Source organism: Hypomesus transpacificus, chromosome 5, assembly GCF_021917145.1.
Source record: "Hypomesus transpacificus isolate Combined female chromosome 5, fHypTra1, whole genome shotgun sequence".
Lineage (NCBI taxonomy): Eukaryota > Metazoa > Chordata > Actinopteri > Osmeriformes > Osmeridae > Hypomesus > Hypomesus transpacificus.
Genome location: NC_061064.1, coordinates 2,253,634 through 2,267,616, shown reverse-complemented (window position 1 = coordinate 2,267,616; position 13,983 = coordinate 2,253,634). Strand labels below are relative to the sequence as shown.

The window sequence follows — 13,983 nt, the reverse complement described above, 5'->3', positions numbered from 1 at the left end:
CTTACCTGGATGTACTCCGTCAGGCTGTTGAAGACCTGCTTGGCCACAATCATGGCCTTCGAGAAGTTCTTCTTGCCTGGCTCGTCAATGATCTCTTTCCCAGAGTAGTACCAGTAGAAGTCACTGATGGACTCCTGGAGAGAGAGAGGGAAAGAGGGAGAGAGAGAGGGAGAGATAGAGAAACAGAGAGGAAGGGAGAGAGGAGAGAGAGTGAGGGAGAGAGAAGAATAGAGAGAAAGAGAGAGAGAGTGAGGGAGAGAGAAGAATAGAGAGAAAGAGAGAGAGAGTGAGGGAGAGAGAAGAATAGAGAGAAAGAGAGAGAGAGTGAGGGAGAGAGAAGAATAGAGAGAAAGAGAGAGAGAGTGAGGGAGAGAGAAGAATAGAGAGAAAGAGAGAGAGAGTGAGGGAGAGAGAAGAATAGAGAGAAAGAGAGTGAGGGAGAGAGAAGAATAGAGAGAAAGAGAGAGAGAGTGACGGAGAGAGAAGAATAGAGAGAAAGAGAGAGAGAGTGAGGGAGAGAGAAGAATAGAGAGAAAGAGAGAGAGAGTGAGGGAGAGAGAAACAGAGAGAGAGGGTAATGAGGGAGAAGGGTGAGATGACTGACAGGACTGTGAACAGGCTAAGTAACAAGCTGAGAGTCTGCAGACCTGCAGCCGCAGCAGGTAGTCCACGGTGCAGATGATGATGTTGATGGTGGTGGTGCTGCCAGTCTGAGTCCGAAGGTAGTTCTGGAAGTCTGACGCACACAGAAACGTTCCCTCACAATCACACCAAGTATGCTTACTAACATATTTACATGTATTAAAGTTTTCAATTGGTATGTACATATACAAAATACGGACATTTTATAGAATATCATTCTTAAGTCATAGAATATCATAGAAAAATAAAGTAAATGATTGCGTGATTGTCACCGTTGTTGTGGCCCTCGCAGAGCAGCTGCAGGAAGCGGAAGACGTCGCAGGTGAACTCATCATCGGCCATGACCTTCTCACCTGGGGAGATGAGGCAGGGTCAGAGAGCTGGAGGACTGGGGGGGTCAGGGAGCTGGAAGACTGGGGGGTCAGGGAGCTGGAGGACTGGAGGGTCAGAGAGCTGGAGGACTGGGGGGGTCAGGGAGCTGGAGGACTGGAGGGTCAGAGAGCTGGAGGACTGGGGGGGTCAGGGGTCAGGGAGCTGGAAGACTGGGGGGTCAGGGAGCTGGAGGACTGGAGGGTCAGAGAGCTGGAGGACTGGGGGGGTCTGGGGTCAGGGAGCTGGAGGACTGGCGGGGTCAGGGGTCAGAGAGCTGGAGGACTGGGGGGTCAGGGAGCTGGAGGACTGGAGGGGTCAGGGGTCAGAGAGCTGGAGGACTGGGGAGTCAGGGAGCTGGAGGACTGGAGGGTCAGAGAGCTGGAGGACTGGGGGGTCAGGGAGCTTGAGGACTGGGGGGGTCAGGGGTCAGAGAGCTGGAGGACTGGGGGGGTCAGGGGTCAGGGAGCTGGAGGACTGGGGGGGTCAGGGGTCAGAGAGCTGGAGGACTGGGGGGTCAGGGAGCTGGAGGACTGGGGGGTCAGGGAGCTGGAGGACTGGAGGGTCAGAGAGCTGGAAGACTGGGGGGTCAGGGAGCTGGAGGACTGGGGGGGTCAGGGGTCAGGAGAACTGGGATTGTCCTCCGACTGGACGCCCAAAGTGCTGGCAGTCTGGCAGGTGCACAAATCCCATTCACCAGCAAGCTCATGCGAAAACACCACGGCATGTAAAAGTTGTCACATTCAAATAATTTCATATACATACAGAACCAGAAAAAACACACACTTTCCATCAATAGCAAATAACACAAATATTCACACGTCCACAGACACAAATAGAGGACAGACTATTGTACTGCACAGACATATAAGATGGAGAGAAGCTGACGTAATTCTTCCCATTAACAGAGACACACACAATCACAAAGACACAGACACACACACAGTCACAAAGACACAGACACACACACAGTCACAAAGACACAGCCATTAGGATGGTCTGAAAGAGGGTCATTTATCCTGGTTGAAACGATGTAGCATGTGAAATAGTCGCCTCATTAGGCACATGCTTAAGTAATGCTGATGATGCGACCACTGTGTCACTGCTGTTAGCACTGTGCTAGCATTACTGTTAGCACTATGCTAGCACTGCTGTTAGCACTGTGCTAGCACTACTGTTAGCACTGTGCTAGCACTACTGTTAGCACTGTGTCACTGCTGTTAGCACTGTGTCACTGCTGTTAGCACTGTGCTAGCATTGCTGTTAGCGAGACCTGCAGCTCCGGGTGTAGGAGTTACAGTAGATAACTGGACCCACACTAGAGGTTAGAAGCTCAGGAGCAGTTTGCAGCCTGTTTCACCGCCAAACAATGGTGTGAAAACGGGTGTAAAGATGTTTGCGTTCATCTTTACGCAGAGAAGAATGAAAACACGGTGGGGGACGTTGTGTCTAGTGTCAAACTCCAGTAAAGGCTCCACACAGCACAGGAGCATCACAGAGTTGGAGGAGGTGAAGGGACAGAGACAGAAGGAGCTGGAGAAAGACGGGAGAGAGACAGAGAGACAGAGGTATTCTTTACCCCGTTCTAGCTTCATGTCTGAGGATCAGGGGGGAGGAGAGGCGAGGGAGGGAGTGAAGGCAGGCAGGGAGAGAGAGGGGATGTGAATTGCAAACAGTGGTAGACAGGAGGTGGGAGCGATGATTAACAACATTCCACTGAATTAATGAATGTCGAGTTGATACATTCTAAAACTAACATGAGAATTTAATTAAGAGTCGTTTGAACTCAAATCAAAGTAACTCCTAGAACTGACAAGTTAGAGATGAACACAGGATGAAATAGTTAGATCTACACATAACCTTTAATGCACAACTACAAGGTATGCATTAAATAGTTAAATGTGTAATTACGGTGATCAGATACAAATACACCGTGTCAAATACTTCAACCGACAGGCCTTGAGACCAGGCTGTAGTCCCTGGTTGTGTGTTGTGTGGCTGTGAGGTGAACAACGCCAGGACACACAGCTTCAGTGACTCACTAGTGCCCTCTTCTGACACCATGCCCAGGCCCTCTGCCTTGTTCTGTCTCTCAAACGCATTCAGGTCCAGGACCCTGAGAACACAGAACGAGCCGTCGGTTACAGGTTTAGCCTGCGCTGGAGGAATGCTGGGTTTATCTGTCTCGGATTGCTTCTGCACCCAAGAAGACGGAGAGTTGGAGAGGTGATGCTCACCCGCAGGTCTGCATCAACGCCTGCACACTCAGGAAGAAACCAACATCCTTCTTGTCCTTCAAGTACTCGAGCATTTTCTGGAAAGAAAGAGAGAGAGTTTTGAAAAGACAGTTTGGACCTAAAATTTTCAGGTGCTTTGGATCCTCCTGATCCATCATACCTGCTGAACTTCACAGTTGCCCCCGTTCAGGATGGAGATGCCCAGCTTGAGGGTGGAGGACACCATGCAGCCCGTCTCTCCTAGAGAGCAGGCAGAGAGAGAGAGAGAGAGAGAGAGAGAGAGAGAGAGTAAGAGAGAGAGAGAGAGAGACAGAGACAGAGACAGAGACAGAGACAGAGAGAGAGAGAGAGAGAGACAGAGACAGAGACAGAGACAGAGACAGAGACAGAGACAGAGACAGAGACAGAGACAGAGACAGAGACAGAGAGAGAGAGAGAGAGAGAGAGAGAGAGAGTGACAGTTCCCTCCTGACAGGACAGTTGACCCTGTGAGGTGCGCTGGGGGGACGATTGCTGCCAGGGGGGGTGTGGACGTACCTTTGCATGCGCTGATCATCTGCAGGACCATCTCGGCTGCTCCTCGGTTGTGCAGACGTGACTGCTGGTACAGGAGCCGCTGTCGCTCCGTCTCTTTCTCCTGCGACGGACACACGCTGTGACTAGGCCCCGCGGCGAGCAATCCCCCCCACACACACTCAGCATTCACTCAGGTCTCTGATGTAGCTGGAGGCCCTGACCTACGGAATATACAGGTCTGATGGAGCTGGCTGCTCCCTCAACTATTACAGGACATGCAGGTGTCTAATATCGACGTCTACAGCTTAGCCCTACCTTCCTACATCATGTCTTCAAGTCTTTCTGAATGCTACGCTTTCTGACTGTGCTGACCTCAAATATTCTTGTTTCTCACTTTCCTTTTCTCTATTGTTCCTATCTTCTATATGCTGTAAGTCCTGTCTGGGAGTAAAGACACCCTATCAAGCACACTTCAGTCCTCATCTGGGCTCTCTCCCTGCTCTTTCTGTCTCTCTCTCTCTCTGTCTCTCTCTCTCTCTCTCTCTCTCTCTCTCTCTCCTCTCTCTCTCTCTCTGTCTCTCTCTCTCTCTCTCTCTCTCTTTGCCTGGCTCTCTCAGTCATTCTCTCACCCCAGTTAATTTTAGTCGTGAACTCGTTATTCTACTTCTTCACGTTTGCTGGCTGGAACAAACGTTGGACTACAGCAAACAGCCTGGACTGCCCTGCCTGCTTCTGCCACAGCAGGAGCTGCAGCTCCTCTGAATCCAACACAGGGTGTGTCTCCACATGCTGAACGTTTTGACACAGCTAGGCCATACGCCAGGCCTTGCTACTTAAAGAAACGGCTGGCCATATACAGGCAGAACAGTTTGTTTCCACAGTACTGCATTCAATTGGAACATTACCACAGGAGAATCGTAATGTATCCTTACAGTATGCACTGACCCGACTCCACATCACGGCTTAGATGCAGTGAAAACAATGGTTACAGTGAGATAACAAAAAACGTGTTTTCCTCCACCCTCAGCATCCCACCCCCCCCCCCCCACCCCACCCCCCACCCCCCTACCCCACCCACACCCACCCCAGGCCCCACCCCCCCGCCCCCCACCCCAGGCCCCGCCCCCCACCCCAGGCCCCGCCCCCCACCCCAGGCCCCGCCCCCCACCCCTGTGTGCCTGACCATGGTCTACCCACTATGTGAGAAGGGGAAGTGCTCGGCAGTATCTCCAGGAGAGAGGACAGGGTGACGGGGCGAACAAGCCCCAGGTCAAAGGTCGTGGGAAGTCTGTCAAACTGTAACTGAAAAAACTGTTCCAGTATGTTTCCTACTGTTGTGTATGTGTCTGGAGAGAACATGGCTTTCACTGTAGTCTGTCAATACGCTACCGTAGGTGAGTTCAGACAGGAACACTGGTTAGCAACATTCAGCTAGTAGAAATGAAGGTGTTATGCGTAGTGAGGGGGGTGAGCGGAGAGAGAGAGAGACAGTGAGGGAGAGACAACATAGATAACAGACAAACAGAGAGGGGGGGGGTCACAGGTCAGTCAAAAGCACATGGGTTACGGTGTGAGACACAGAGAAGATCAGTTTGGTTAGAGACTCACACAAGGATATCTACAGGAGCTAGCAAGCCTGACACAGGAAGGATGATGACGACCTCCTTCATTCTCTATGTCTACTGTCCTGTCTTTAAGAGAAGGGTTTGGAGCAAATACGTATAAATATTTCATTAAAAAAAAAAATTGATGTTGGATGTCATTATAAAGAGAACATCCTCACAATTTTGAGTGTCCACACCAAGAGTGTGAAGAAGCCAATATTGTGATTGCGTTATATGACAAAAACGTCCCTAAAATCTCCCTCACAGATCGCTATTCTATCACGTCAATCACGTCCATTTAAATGACCAGTAGAAATGAATGCTTAGCGAGTATCTCGCTGCTAGGCGATGACGGTTCGTGTGCGGTTTGAGAGCTCAGCTGACCCTGACTGTGTCGACAAACCAGAGGAGTGAAGCTCAACACAGGAAGTGGAGGGGAAAGGAGACAGACAGAGGGACGTGGGGAGTAGAGATGTTGTCGAAGGGGGGCGGCGGGGGGGGGGGGCTGATGTCGTGGTGATGTCACTCGATGCGAGGCGAGCTACCGCTCCGATGTGTCCCGAAGCCCAGTCCCTGGCTACCCTTTACCAGCTCTGACTGTCGCACCTCAAAGGACATCTCATCTTCGGCTCCTCCCTCCTCATCCTCACCCCCTTCGTCCTCCTCACAGTTATGACAACTCTGCTCACGCACACACGTAGGAGACGAGCACGGCAACGGCATTAGGAGCTCGTCATTGAAATATGACAGTATTTATATATCGTTAATGCATTTGAACCAATTTGTCAAACTACGTCATACAAACACTGACAACTCACCTTTGCCATAATATCAGCATAAGCCATATATAGATGATCTGTATCAAGTTTACTGGAACAAAGAGAAGACAAGATGGTGTTGAAGAAGGCTTGTGTTGGGCTGGCACCCTGAGCAGCGCCCCCTGGTGGCACCTCACCTCTTTTCTGTGAGGGCCGTGCGGCTGAAGTGCAGGATGAGCTGGTGCAGAGGGTCTGGCTTAGTCTCTGTCTCCTCCTCTTCCTCACCTTCCTCCTGCTCCATGGCTTTCTGGCAGACACAGGGGGGAGAAGGTGTGTGTTGTGTGTCTGAGTGCGTGTGTGTGAGTGTGTGTGTGTGGTCCGGGAGGAGGACCAAACATCTTGTGCACGTGCCCGCCTGTCGTCCACTCACTGACAGGTCGTTGATCATTCTGTCCTCGAAGGAGTAGCCCTCCGTGTGGATCCAGTTACGCTTGTACCCTTCCAGGAACATGTTGGAGGCGCGGTGCCTGGGGAGCGAGACAGGACAGGGACGGGCAAGAGCATGAGAGTGCATGTTGGGGGAGGGAGAGAGAGAGAGAGAGAGAGAGAGAGAGAGAGAGAGAGAGAGAGAGAGAGAGAGAGAGAGAGAGAGAGAGCAAGAGAGAGTGGGAGAGATAGATAGGGAGCGAGAGAGAGAGGGAGAGAGAGAGAGAGAGAGAGAGAGAGAGAGAGAGAGAGAGAGAGAGAGAGAGAGAGAGCAAGAGAGAGAGTGGGAGAGATAGATAGGGAGCGAGAGAGAGAGAGGGAGAGAGAGAGAGAGAGAGCAAGAGAGAGAGAGAGTGATAGAGGGAGAGAGAGAAAGAGAGAGGGAGAGATAGAGAGAGGGAGAGAGAGAGAGAGAGAGAGAGAGAGAGAGAGAGAGAGAGGGAGAGAAAGAGAGAGAGAGCAAGAGAGAGAAAGAAAGAGAGAGAGAGGTAAAGAGAGCAGTGACTCTGTGAGTGCAGGTGTGGTTGTGTTGTGACCTGGGCAGGTTGTAGAGGGGGGTCATCCTGAAGCAGGCCACCACAGCTCTGCGTCTCTGCTTGGACAGCAGCTTGTGCCACACCATCTTCTTGGACTTGAAGGGGTGTTCCGTCTGCGGGAGACAAGACAGGAAGTGAGCTAGATAGTTCCAGAGTGGACAAGGCCACTAGGATGGTCCCCATGCGGGTCAGAAGGTCCCCTAGCAGGCTGGAAGCTTGTCCTCACCACTTCCATGTGATACAGAACAGCCGATACCTCCTGGACTCTCTTCACCACCTTCTCTGGAGCGTCTGCGTCCTCCGCCTTCCCTGCCATCACCTTGTACAGGTCCATCTGCCAGCGCATGGACGGGTTCTCCACCTGCACGCACACAGACAGGTAGACAGACAGGTAGACAGACAGGTAGACAGACAGGTAGGCAGACAGGTAGACAGACAGGTAGACAGACAGGGAGGTAGACAGGTAGACAGACAGATAGGCAGACAGGTAGGCAGACAGGTAGACAAACAGGTAGGCAGTTACACAGACAGGCAGGCAGGCATACTTCAACCAAGACACTAAACCAGGAGGGGTCAACTGAAACCCATTTCAACACCAGGACAAGCCCCTGCTGAAGCCCCTCCCTCCTGCAGGAGCCCCTTCTCCCTGCAGAAGCCCCTTCTCCTCACCTTGCCCTGGAGATGAAGGTTGTTCTGCAGGAACTCCCTCACCTCCTCGTCAGTGTCTCTCTGCAAGAGAAAACACACTGGTACTCCTCCCAGACAGAGAGAGAACACACTGGTACTCCTCCCAGACAGAGAGAGAACACACTGGTACTCCTCCCAGACAGAGTGTGGACATGCTGGGCCGCTGCTGCAGGAACCTGCTGTCCTCAGCAGCAGGTGTACTTATCTACGAGTCACTATAGATGAGGTGGATGGAGAACTACAGAATCTTTACAAACCATCAAACCAAACCAGATTCCTTGTATGTGAAACCTACTTGGCAACAATCCTGTTTCTGGTTCTCAACTACCACAGAACTACCAGGGAAACTACCAGGGTTACTACCAGGGAACTACCAGTTGAACTAGAAGAACTGCCAAGGAGAGCTACCAGGGGGAGCTACCAGGGAGGGCTACCAGGGAGGGCTACCAGGGAGGGCTACCAGGGGGAGCTACCAGGGAGGGCTACCAGGGAGAGCTACCAGGGAGGGCTACCAGGGAGGGCTACCAGGGAGGGCTACCAGGGAGGGCTACCAGGGAGGGCTACCAGGGGGAGCTACCAGGGAGGGCTACCAGGGAGGGCTACCAGGGGGAGCTACCAGGGAGGGCTACCAGGGAGGGCTACCAGGGAGGGCTACCAGGGGGAGCTACCAGGGAGGGCTACCAGGGAGGGCTACCAGGGGGAGCTACCAGGGAGGGCTACCAGGGAGGGCTACCAGGGAGGGCTACCAGGGAGGGCTACCAGGGAGTATCTGATCTTGGCCAGGTTGATGAGCTCCTGGTCGGCGGGGGAGCACATGTTCAGGCCTATGGGGAGCATCTTTTTGAGGGCTGCCACGATCAGGGACGTCTGCACCGAGTAGCGATCCCCCCGTCTCTTCTTCTTGGTACGTTCCACGTCCGAGCCCCCGGCCTGAGGACAGGAAGAGGAAGCAGGTGGTGTTACAGTCTCTCATGTCCCCGGAGCGGAAGTAGCAAATGTGCGAAGCAATAAAACACTGCTTAGCATTGAACCCTCAGCAGCCCTGATTCAATGCCGGCCACATTCACGAGCATCACTAGGACAGAAACTCAAACTGAGCTCTAATCAATAGAAGCCTTTTTGTGTATATAACCATGATGCTAGTCATCATTGAGAGCACTACTACAATTCAACTGCATAGGCATCTAGCGTACAGTTCGCAAGACATAAAAAAAATATGGAAAACATTCAACAAAATACCTGTCCATCTGACGGCTGTGTAAAAATGGAAAACAAAGTATAAGTTTGGAAGAAAAAAAGAAAAAAGTGTCTTTCTTCTTTAAGAAAATATTTCTTAAAGATCTTCAACATGAGCTGTGGACCACTTGCTAAACTAAACCCTTCCTTCCTCCTCTCACCATATTTTACCTGAATCCAGATGGACAACAGTACTTCTGTCTTAGATTAACTGCTGTGTTTAACATCTAACATCCTGAATATTTCACAATACCTCAATATTTCACAAGAGTATTTCATCTCACAATCTACGTTTAACAGCGGCATCTGAGTAATAGACTCCAGAATGAATCACTGCAGTCTATCTCACTTTCATCCTGTTACACTACATCACACCCTGAAGTAAACACAGCCTGTCAAAGTGTAGGAGGACAAAATGCAAAGAATCTAATTATTTATCTTCTGCAGACACAAACACACAATGAAGGCAAACTTTCACTGGCTGATCTGTAATGATCCGTTTCTCTAAACTGGGCAGGTGGAGGCTGAGTGGAGGCTGGGTGGAGGCTGGGTGGAGGCTAGGGCAGGCCAGGACTACTCCATATGGGGCTAAAGGTCAGGGGCTGGGGTCAGGGGTCAGGGGTGAAGAAACAGTGGGACAGGGGGAGGACAACTGAAAGGAATCATTATGATCTGCAGGACAGGACAGCAGTGAAACAGCGTAGACGGAAAACATGCAGGCAAAACACGTTTCGTTCAATCCACCCGGCATTCCTTTGTAAACAAAACAAACAGAAAAGGCAAATCAGTTCAAAACAACCAGCTATGTGCCTCGTGTGAGGAATGAAACGGTTAGATGACGTTGGAGGACGCAAACAAACAACCTGGTATTTAGTAGCGTCATGTGGATGTCTAGAGTGTTACCAAACTGGCAAAGAAACACAGATCAAACAGAATGTCCAGGGAGTACGTCCCCTCCTCCCTGTGCTCTCTTCCTCCTCCTCTCTTCCTCCTCCTCCTCCTCTCCTCCTCCTCCTCTCCCGTCCTGTGTCCGAGGGGCCCATAAACGGCTGTTTTCTGCTCTCCCACGCCTTCCCCTACTGGCCTGTACGATGCCTGAGATTTGTTTGTGTGTGTTGTGTGTGTTTCTGTGTGTGTGCATGTGTGTGTGTGTTTCTGTGTGTGTGGATCATACAGCTGACAGCGGTTGGTTAAGAGAGTGAAGAGAACAGATGACCTCACAGTAATGGCTGCCGCACAAAACAGGACAGGATGAGAAAACCCTACTGAGGCAGAATGTGCAGAGGCTAGTTACCCTTCACTGGGGGAGGGGAGGGAGGGGGCTTGTGGGGGGGGGGGGGGGGGGAGGGCTGTGGTGACAAGGATGGGACAAGTGTCACCTTAATACGGTTTGAAAACAAAACATGAAAACTGATATCCAATGTCTATCAAACAATAACTTGCCAAGTCAAAAAACAAATTCTTAATTTGTTTTTATGTATTTCAGGTAAAGAGTAATGTAATATCATATTCCTGGATGTGTGTGTGTGTGCGTGTCAGTGCCAGAGATAAGTGCAAGCAAGTTCAGCCACCTTTCCAAACAGTGCATCAGTGCGAGGAGTGTGTTATCAGTAAGGCTGGTTTACGGGACGCTGGGTGCAAACGTTTTTAGGGGAGATTTTAGGAGACAGGTTTGATTAAACAGATTGTTTGTGAGCTAGAGGTAACATTGAGCACATTCTACAGGGTACAGAGAGGTTTGTCTAGAGGGCTGCTTCAGTCCAGTCAAACAGAACAGCAGCTGGGCAGAGGTTAAGGAGGGGAGGGTGATGGGGGTGGGGCCATGGTTTTACATGACTGCCAGGAGGGAGGGGCCAGGGGAGGAGGTGGGAGGGGCCATGGAGGAGGGGCAGGGCTAGGGATGAAAGGGTGGGGCCAGGGAGGAGGGGGCGGAGCATGGAGAGGGGGGGGCGACCAGCCTCCCCAGGAGAGGCAGCTGCAGAACAACCTTCAACAGAACAGACACGGAGGGAAGGACTCCCACCCAACTACGATCAGCTAGGAGCAAACTGGGCGGGACGATGGCAGTAGGCTCCCACTGGCCTGCCCCGGCCCTGCCTCGGCCCTGCCTCGGGCCCTGCCTCGGGCGCTGTGTGGAGCCTAGTGCCATGGGCCCGACCCTACGGCAGAGCACTTTCATCAAACGCCTCCAGACTCCCCCCACACACACTGGCAGGACTGGAACTGTGGACCCCCTGTGGACCCCTGTAGACTGCCTGGGAACTGATGGAAAAGTGCCTTCTCTCTCTCTGTCTCTCTCTCTCTGTCTCTCTCTGTCTCTCTGTCTCTCTGTCTCTCTGTCTCTCTGTCTCTCTGTCTCTCTGTCTCTCTGTCTCTCTGTCTCTCTGTCTCTCTGTCTCTCTGTCTCTCTCTCTCTCTGTCTCTCTGTCTCTCTCTCTCTCTCTCTCTCTCTCTCTCTCTCTCTCTCTCTCTCAGCTTGCTTCCGCTCTCTCATCTTTCTGTCTCCTCTCACTTGATTTCAATACTAATGGTTTGTTGATATGTGTTTCATGATACGTGGGCACTACGTCAATGTCATTTTATTGGGCGTTGCAGTTTTTTATTGGTGTGATGTGTCACTGGCTATGCTAGCCCAGGCCTGTTAACAGCGTATGTGAGGTTGTTAATAGCGTAACTTTATCTGAAAAGTATCAGCGATGCCTGAAAAGTAAATCCGGACCATCTGTTTGGCCTTCTATTTCTGTGCCTGGGTTTGCAGAGCGACACGTGGCACATTCTGGATGCGGTTTGGTAGCAGGGCTGCCTTACAGAGCTTATAGTCACCTGGTGCACACGAGCAGTTGTATCTTTATATGGATGCTTATCTCTATATTTGGCGCTAGCAGTAAACTGTTGATTCTGAGATGTGCTGTGTGTTGAGGCCTGGTCTACCAGTGTGTGAGCAGGGTTGATGAAAAGCCCCGTACAGTGAGGTGCCATGCGATCAGCACTGCGGTCGTGCAGAAACAAAGTCTAACCTCAGAATCCCCGGCCTAGAAAGCCAGCGGCAACACAAGAGAAGAGAACAGGAGACAGTCAGAGAGACAACACAGTTAACACAGCTGCAGCTGAGCCACATCCCTCCTAAACATCCCTGCTAAACACAGCACATCCCTATTAAACATCCCTACTAACACGGTAAATATCCCTACCAACACAACACACATCCTTGCTCAACACAACACACATCCTTATTAACACAACACACATCCTTATTAACACAACACACATCCCTACTACACAACACACATCCTTGCTCAACACAACACACATCCTTATTAACACAACACACATCCCTACGAACACAACACACATCCCTACTAACACAACACACATCCCTACTACACAACACACATCAATGCTAAACATCCCTACTAACACAAAAAACATCGCTATTCAACACTACACACATCCCATCCCTACCCCACAACAGAAAGACTGTGGGTGATACTACATGATAAAAAGTCAACATGTCCTGGTGGTGGTGCACCCTGTGGTCATCCAGGACGCTGTCCCTGTGGGGGGGGGGGGTGCTCCAGGGGCTCGTCTTGTACAGGTGGATTATTGTCAAAAGTATTATCATGATTAGATCTTATGTTACGTGCATTAAAGATATCAAGTATAGATGTTTGTAGTTTTATGACTAATTCATACAGGTAAGTTGCACTTAATGTGGTTGGCTGGAAAAAGTATCCTGTAAAGGTATGATACTAGAAATGTCCTCACAAATTATAAATGCACATATTGACTAATATGAGCAATTAAATAAACTAAAAATGTATATCAAATGGTAGACGGTAGCATTAGTACAGTGAAAAAGCATCATGATCTCACATTGCTCATCTTGCTCTTGCTGTCAGCAGTGAGGAAAGACATGTTGTTGATCTCGTTCATCACCACAAAGTTCTGCTCCTCTCGCTTGAAATTCTGCGTATAGAAATGGGAGGAAGAGGGAATTTAGAAAGGCGCAGCAGAAGACAGAAATCTTCAGATTTAGAGGAAGCCAGACTCATGTGAGATTTGGAAGCATACTCACGTGAGATTTGGACCAGAAGATGAAGACCTCTCCAATCATCCGGAACAGCTCCTCAGCGTCGGGGTCAGGACAAGTCAACCATCTCGCCCTGCAAGAGACGCATGTTTCAGGACTCTAGAACACCATCTCGCCCTGCAAGAGACGCATGTTTCAGGACTCTAGAACACCATCTCGCCCTGCAAGAGACGCATGTTTCAGGACTCTAGAACACCATCTCGCCCTGCAAGAGACGAACGTTTCAGGACTCTAGAACACAATGTAGCCCAACGCAAGGACATGACAGACATCTCCTCTACCTGGCATAGTCCACCACAAAGGATGAGGCCAACATACCTGTTCCTGTCCACCACAAAAGATGAGGCCAACATACCTGTTCCTGTCCACCACAAAGGATGAGGCCAACATACCTGTTCCTGTCCACCACAAAGGATGAGGCCAACATACCTGTTACTGTCCACCACAAAGGATGAGGCCAACATACCTGTTACTGTCCACCACAAAGGATGAGGCCAACATACCTGTTACTGTCCACCACAAAATATGAGGCCAACATACCTGTTACTGTCCACCACAAAGGATGAGGCCAACATACCTGTTACTGTCCACCACAAAGGATGAGGCCAACATACCTGTTACTGTCCACCACAAAGGATGAGGCCAACATACCTGTTACTGTCCACCACAAAGGATGAGGTTAACATACCTGTTACTGTCCACCACAAAGGATGAGGTTAACATACCTGTTACTGTCCACCACAAAGGATGAGGTCAACATACCTGTTATTGTCCACATAGCGGATGAGGAGGGGGTAGAGGGCGTAGAGGTCTCTGCAGAGC

General features: G+C 50.7%; 1 protein-coding gene across 16 annotated transcripts in view; it reads right to left on the bottom strand.

The window, feature by feature from the left end:
* ryr1a (ryanodine receptor 1a (skeletal)) overlaps positions 1 to 13,983 on the bottom strand; it is a 55,070-nt gene that overhangs the window by 12,357 nt on the left and 28,730 nt on the right. For 2 of the 16 annotated variants that reach the window (XM_047020689.1, XM_047020690.1), the window contains exons 70-90: positions 13,924 to 13,983; positions 13,147 to 13,234; positions 12,945 to 13,037; positions 12,089 to 12,103; positions 9,075 to 9,089; positions 8,595 to 8,765; positions 7,818 to 7,877; positions 7,375 to 7,509; positions 7,149 to 7,261; positions 6,557 to 6,653; positions 6,324 to 6,433; positions 6,187 to 6,238; positions 5,957 to 6,049; positions 3,786 to 3,885; positions 3,409 to 3,488; positions 3,249 to 3,325; positions 3,054 to 3,127; positions 2,591 to 2,608; positions 915 to 995; positions 648 to 736; positions 6 to 134 (exon numbers count right to left, since the gene is read on the bottom strand). The exon at positions 13,924 to 13,983 is cut by the window's right edge and continues 181 nt beyond it. In XM_047020689.1, the coding sequence (XP_046876645.1) occupies positions 6 to 134; positions 648 to 736; positions 915 to 995; positions 2,591 to 2,608; positions 3,054 to 3,127; positions 3,249 to 3,325; positions 3,409 to 3,488; positions 3,786 to 3,885; positions 5,957 to 6,049; positions 6,187 to 6,238; positions 6,324 to 6,433; positions 6,557 to 6,653; positions 7,149 to 7,261; positions 7,375 to 7,509; positions 7,818 to 7,877; positions 8,595 to 8,765; positions 9,075 to 9,089; positions 12,089 to 12,103; positions 12,945 to 13,037; positions 13,147 to 13,234; positions 13,924 to 13,983 (1,750 nt within the window). The remainder of the gene's footprint in view (positions 1 to 5; positions 135 to 647; positions 737 to 914; positions 996 to 2,590; positions 2,609 to 3,053; positions 3,128 to 3,248; positions 3,326 to 3,408; positions 3,489 to 3,785; positions 3,886 to 5,956; positions 6,050 to 6,186; positions 6,239 to 6,323; positions 6,434 to 6,556; positions 6,654 to 7,148; positions 7,262 to 7,374; positions 7,510 to 7,817; positions 7,878 to 8,594; positions 8,766 to 9,074; positions 9,090 to 12,088; positions 12,104 to 12,944; positions 13,038 to 13,146; positions 13,235 to 13,923) is intronic. The other 14 variants (XM_047020693.1, XM_047020696.1, XM_047020692.1 and 11 more) reach the window with 10 other exon arrangements.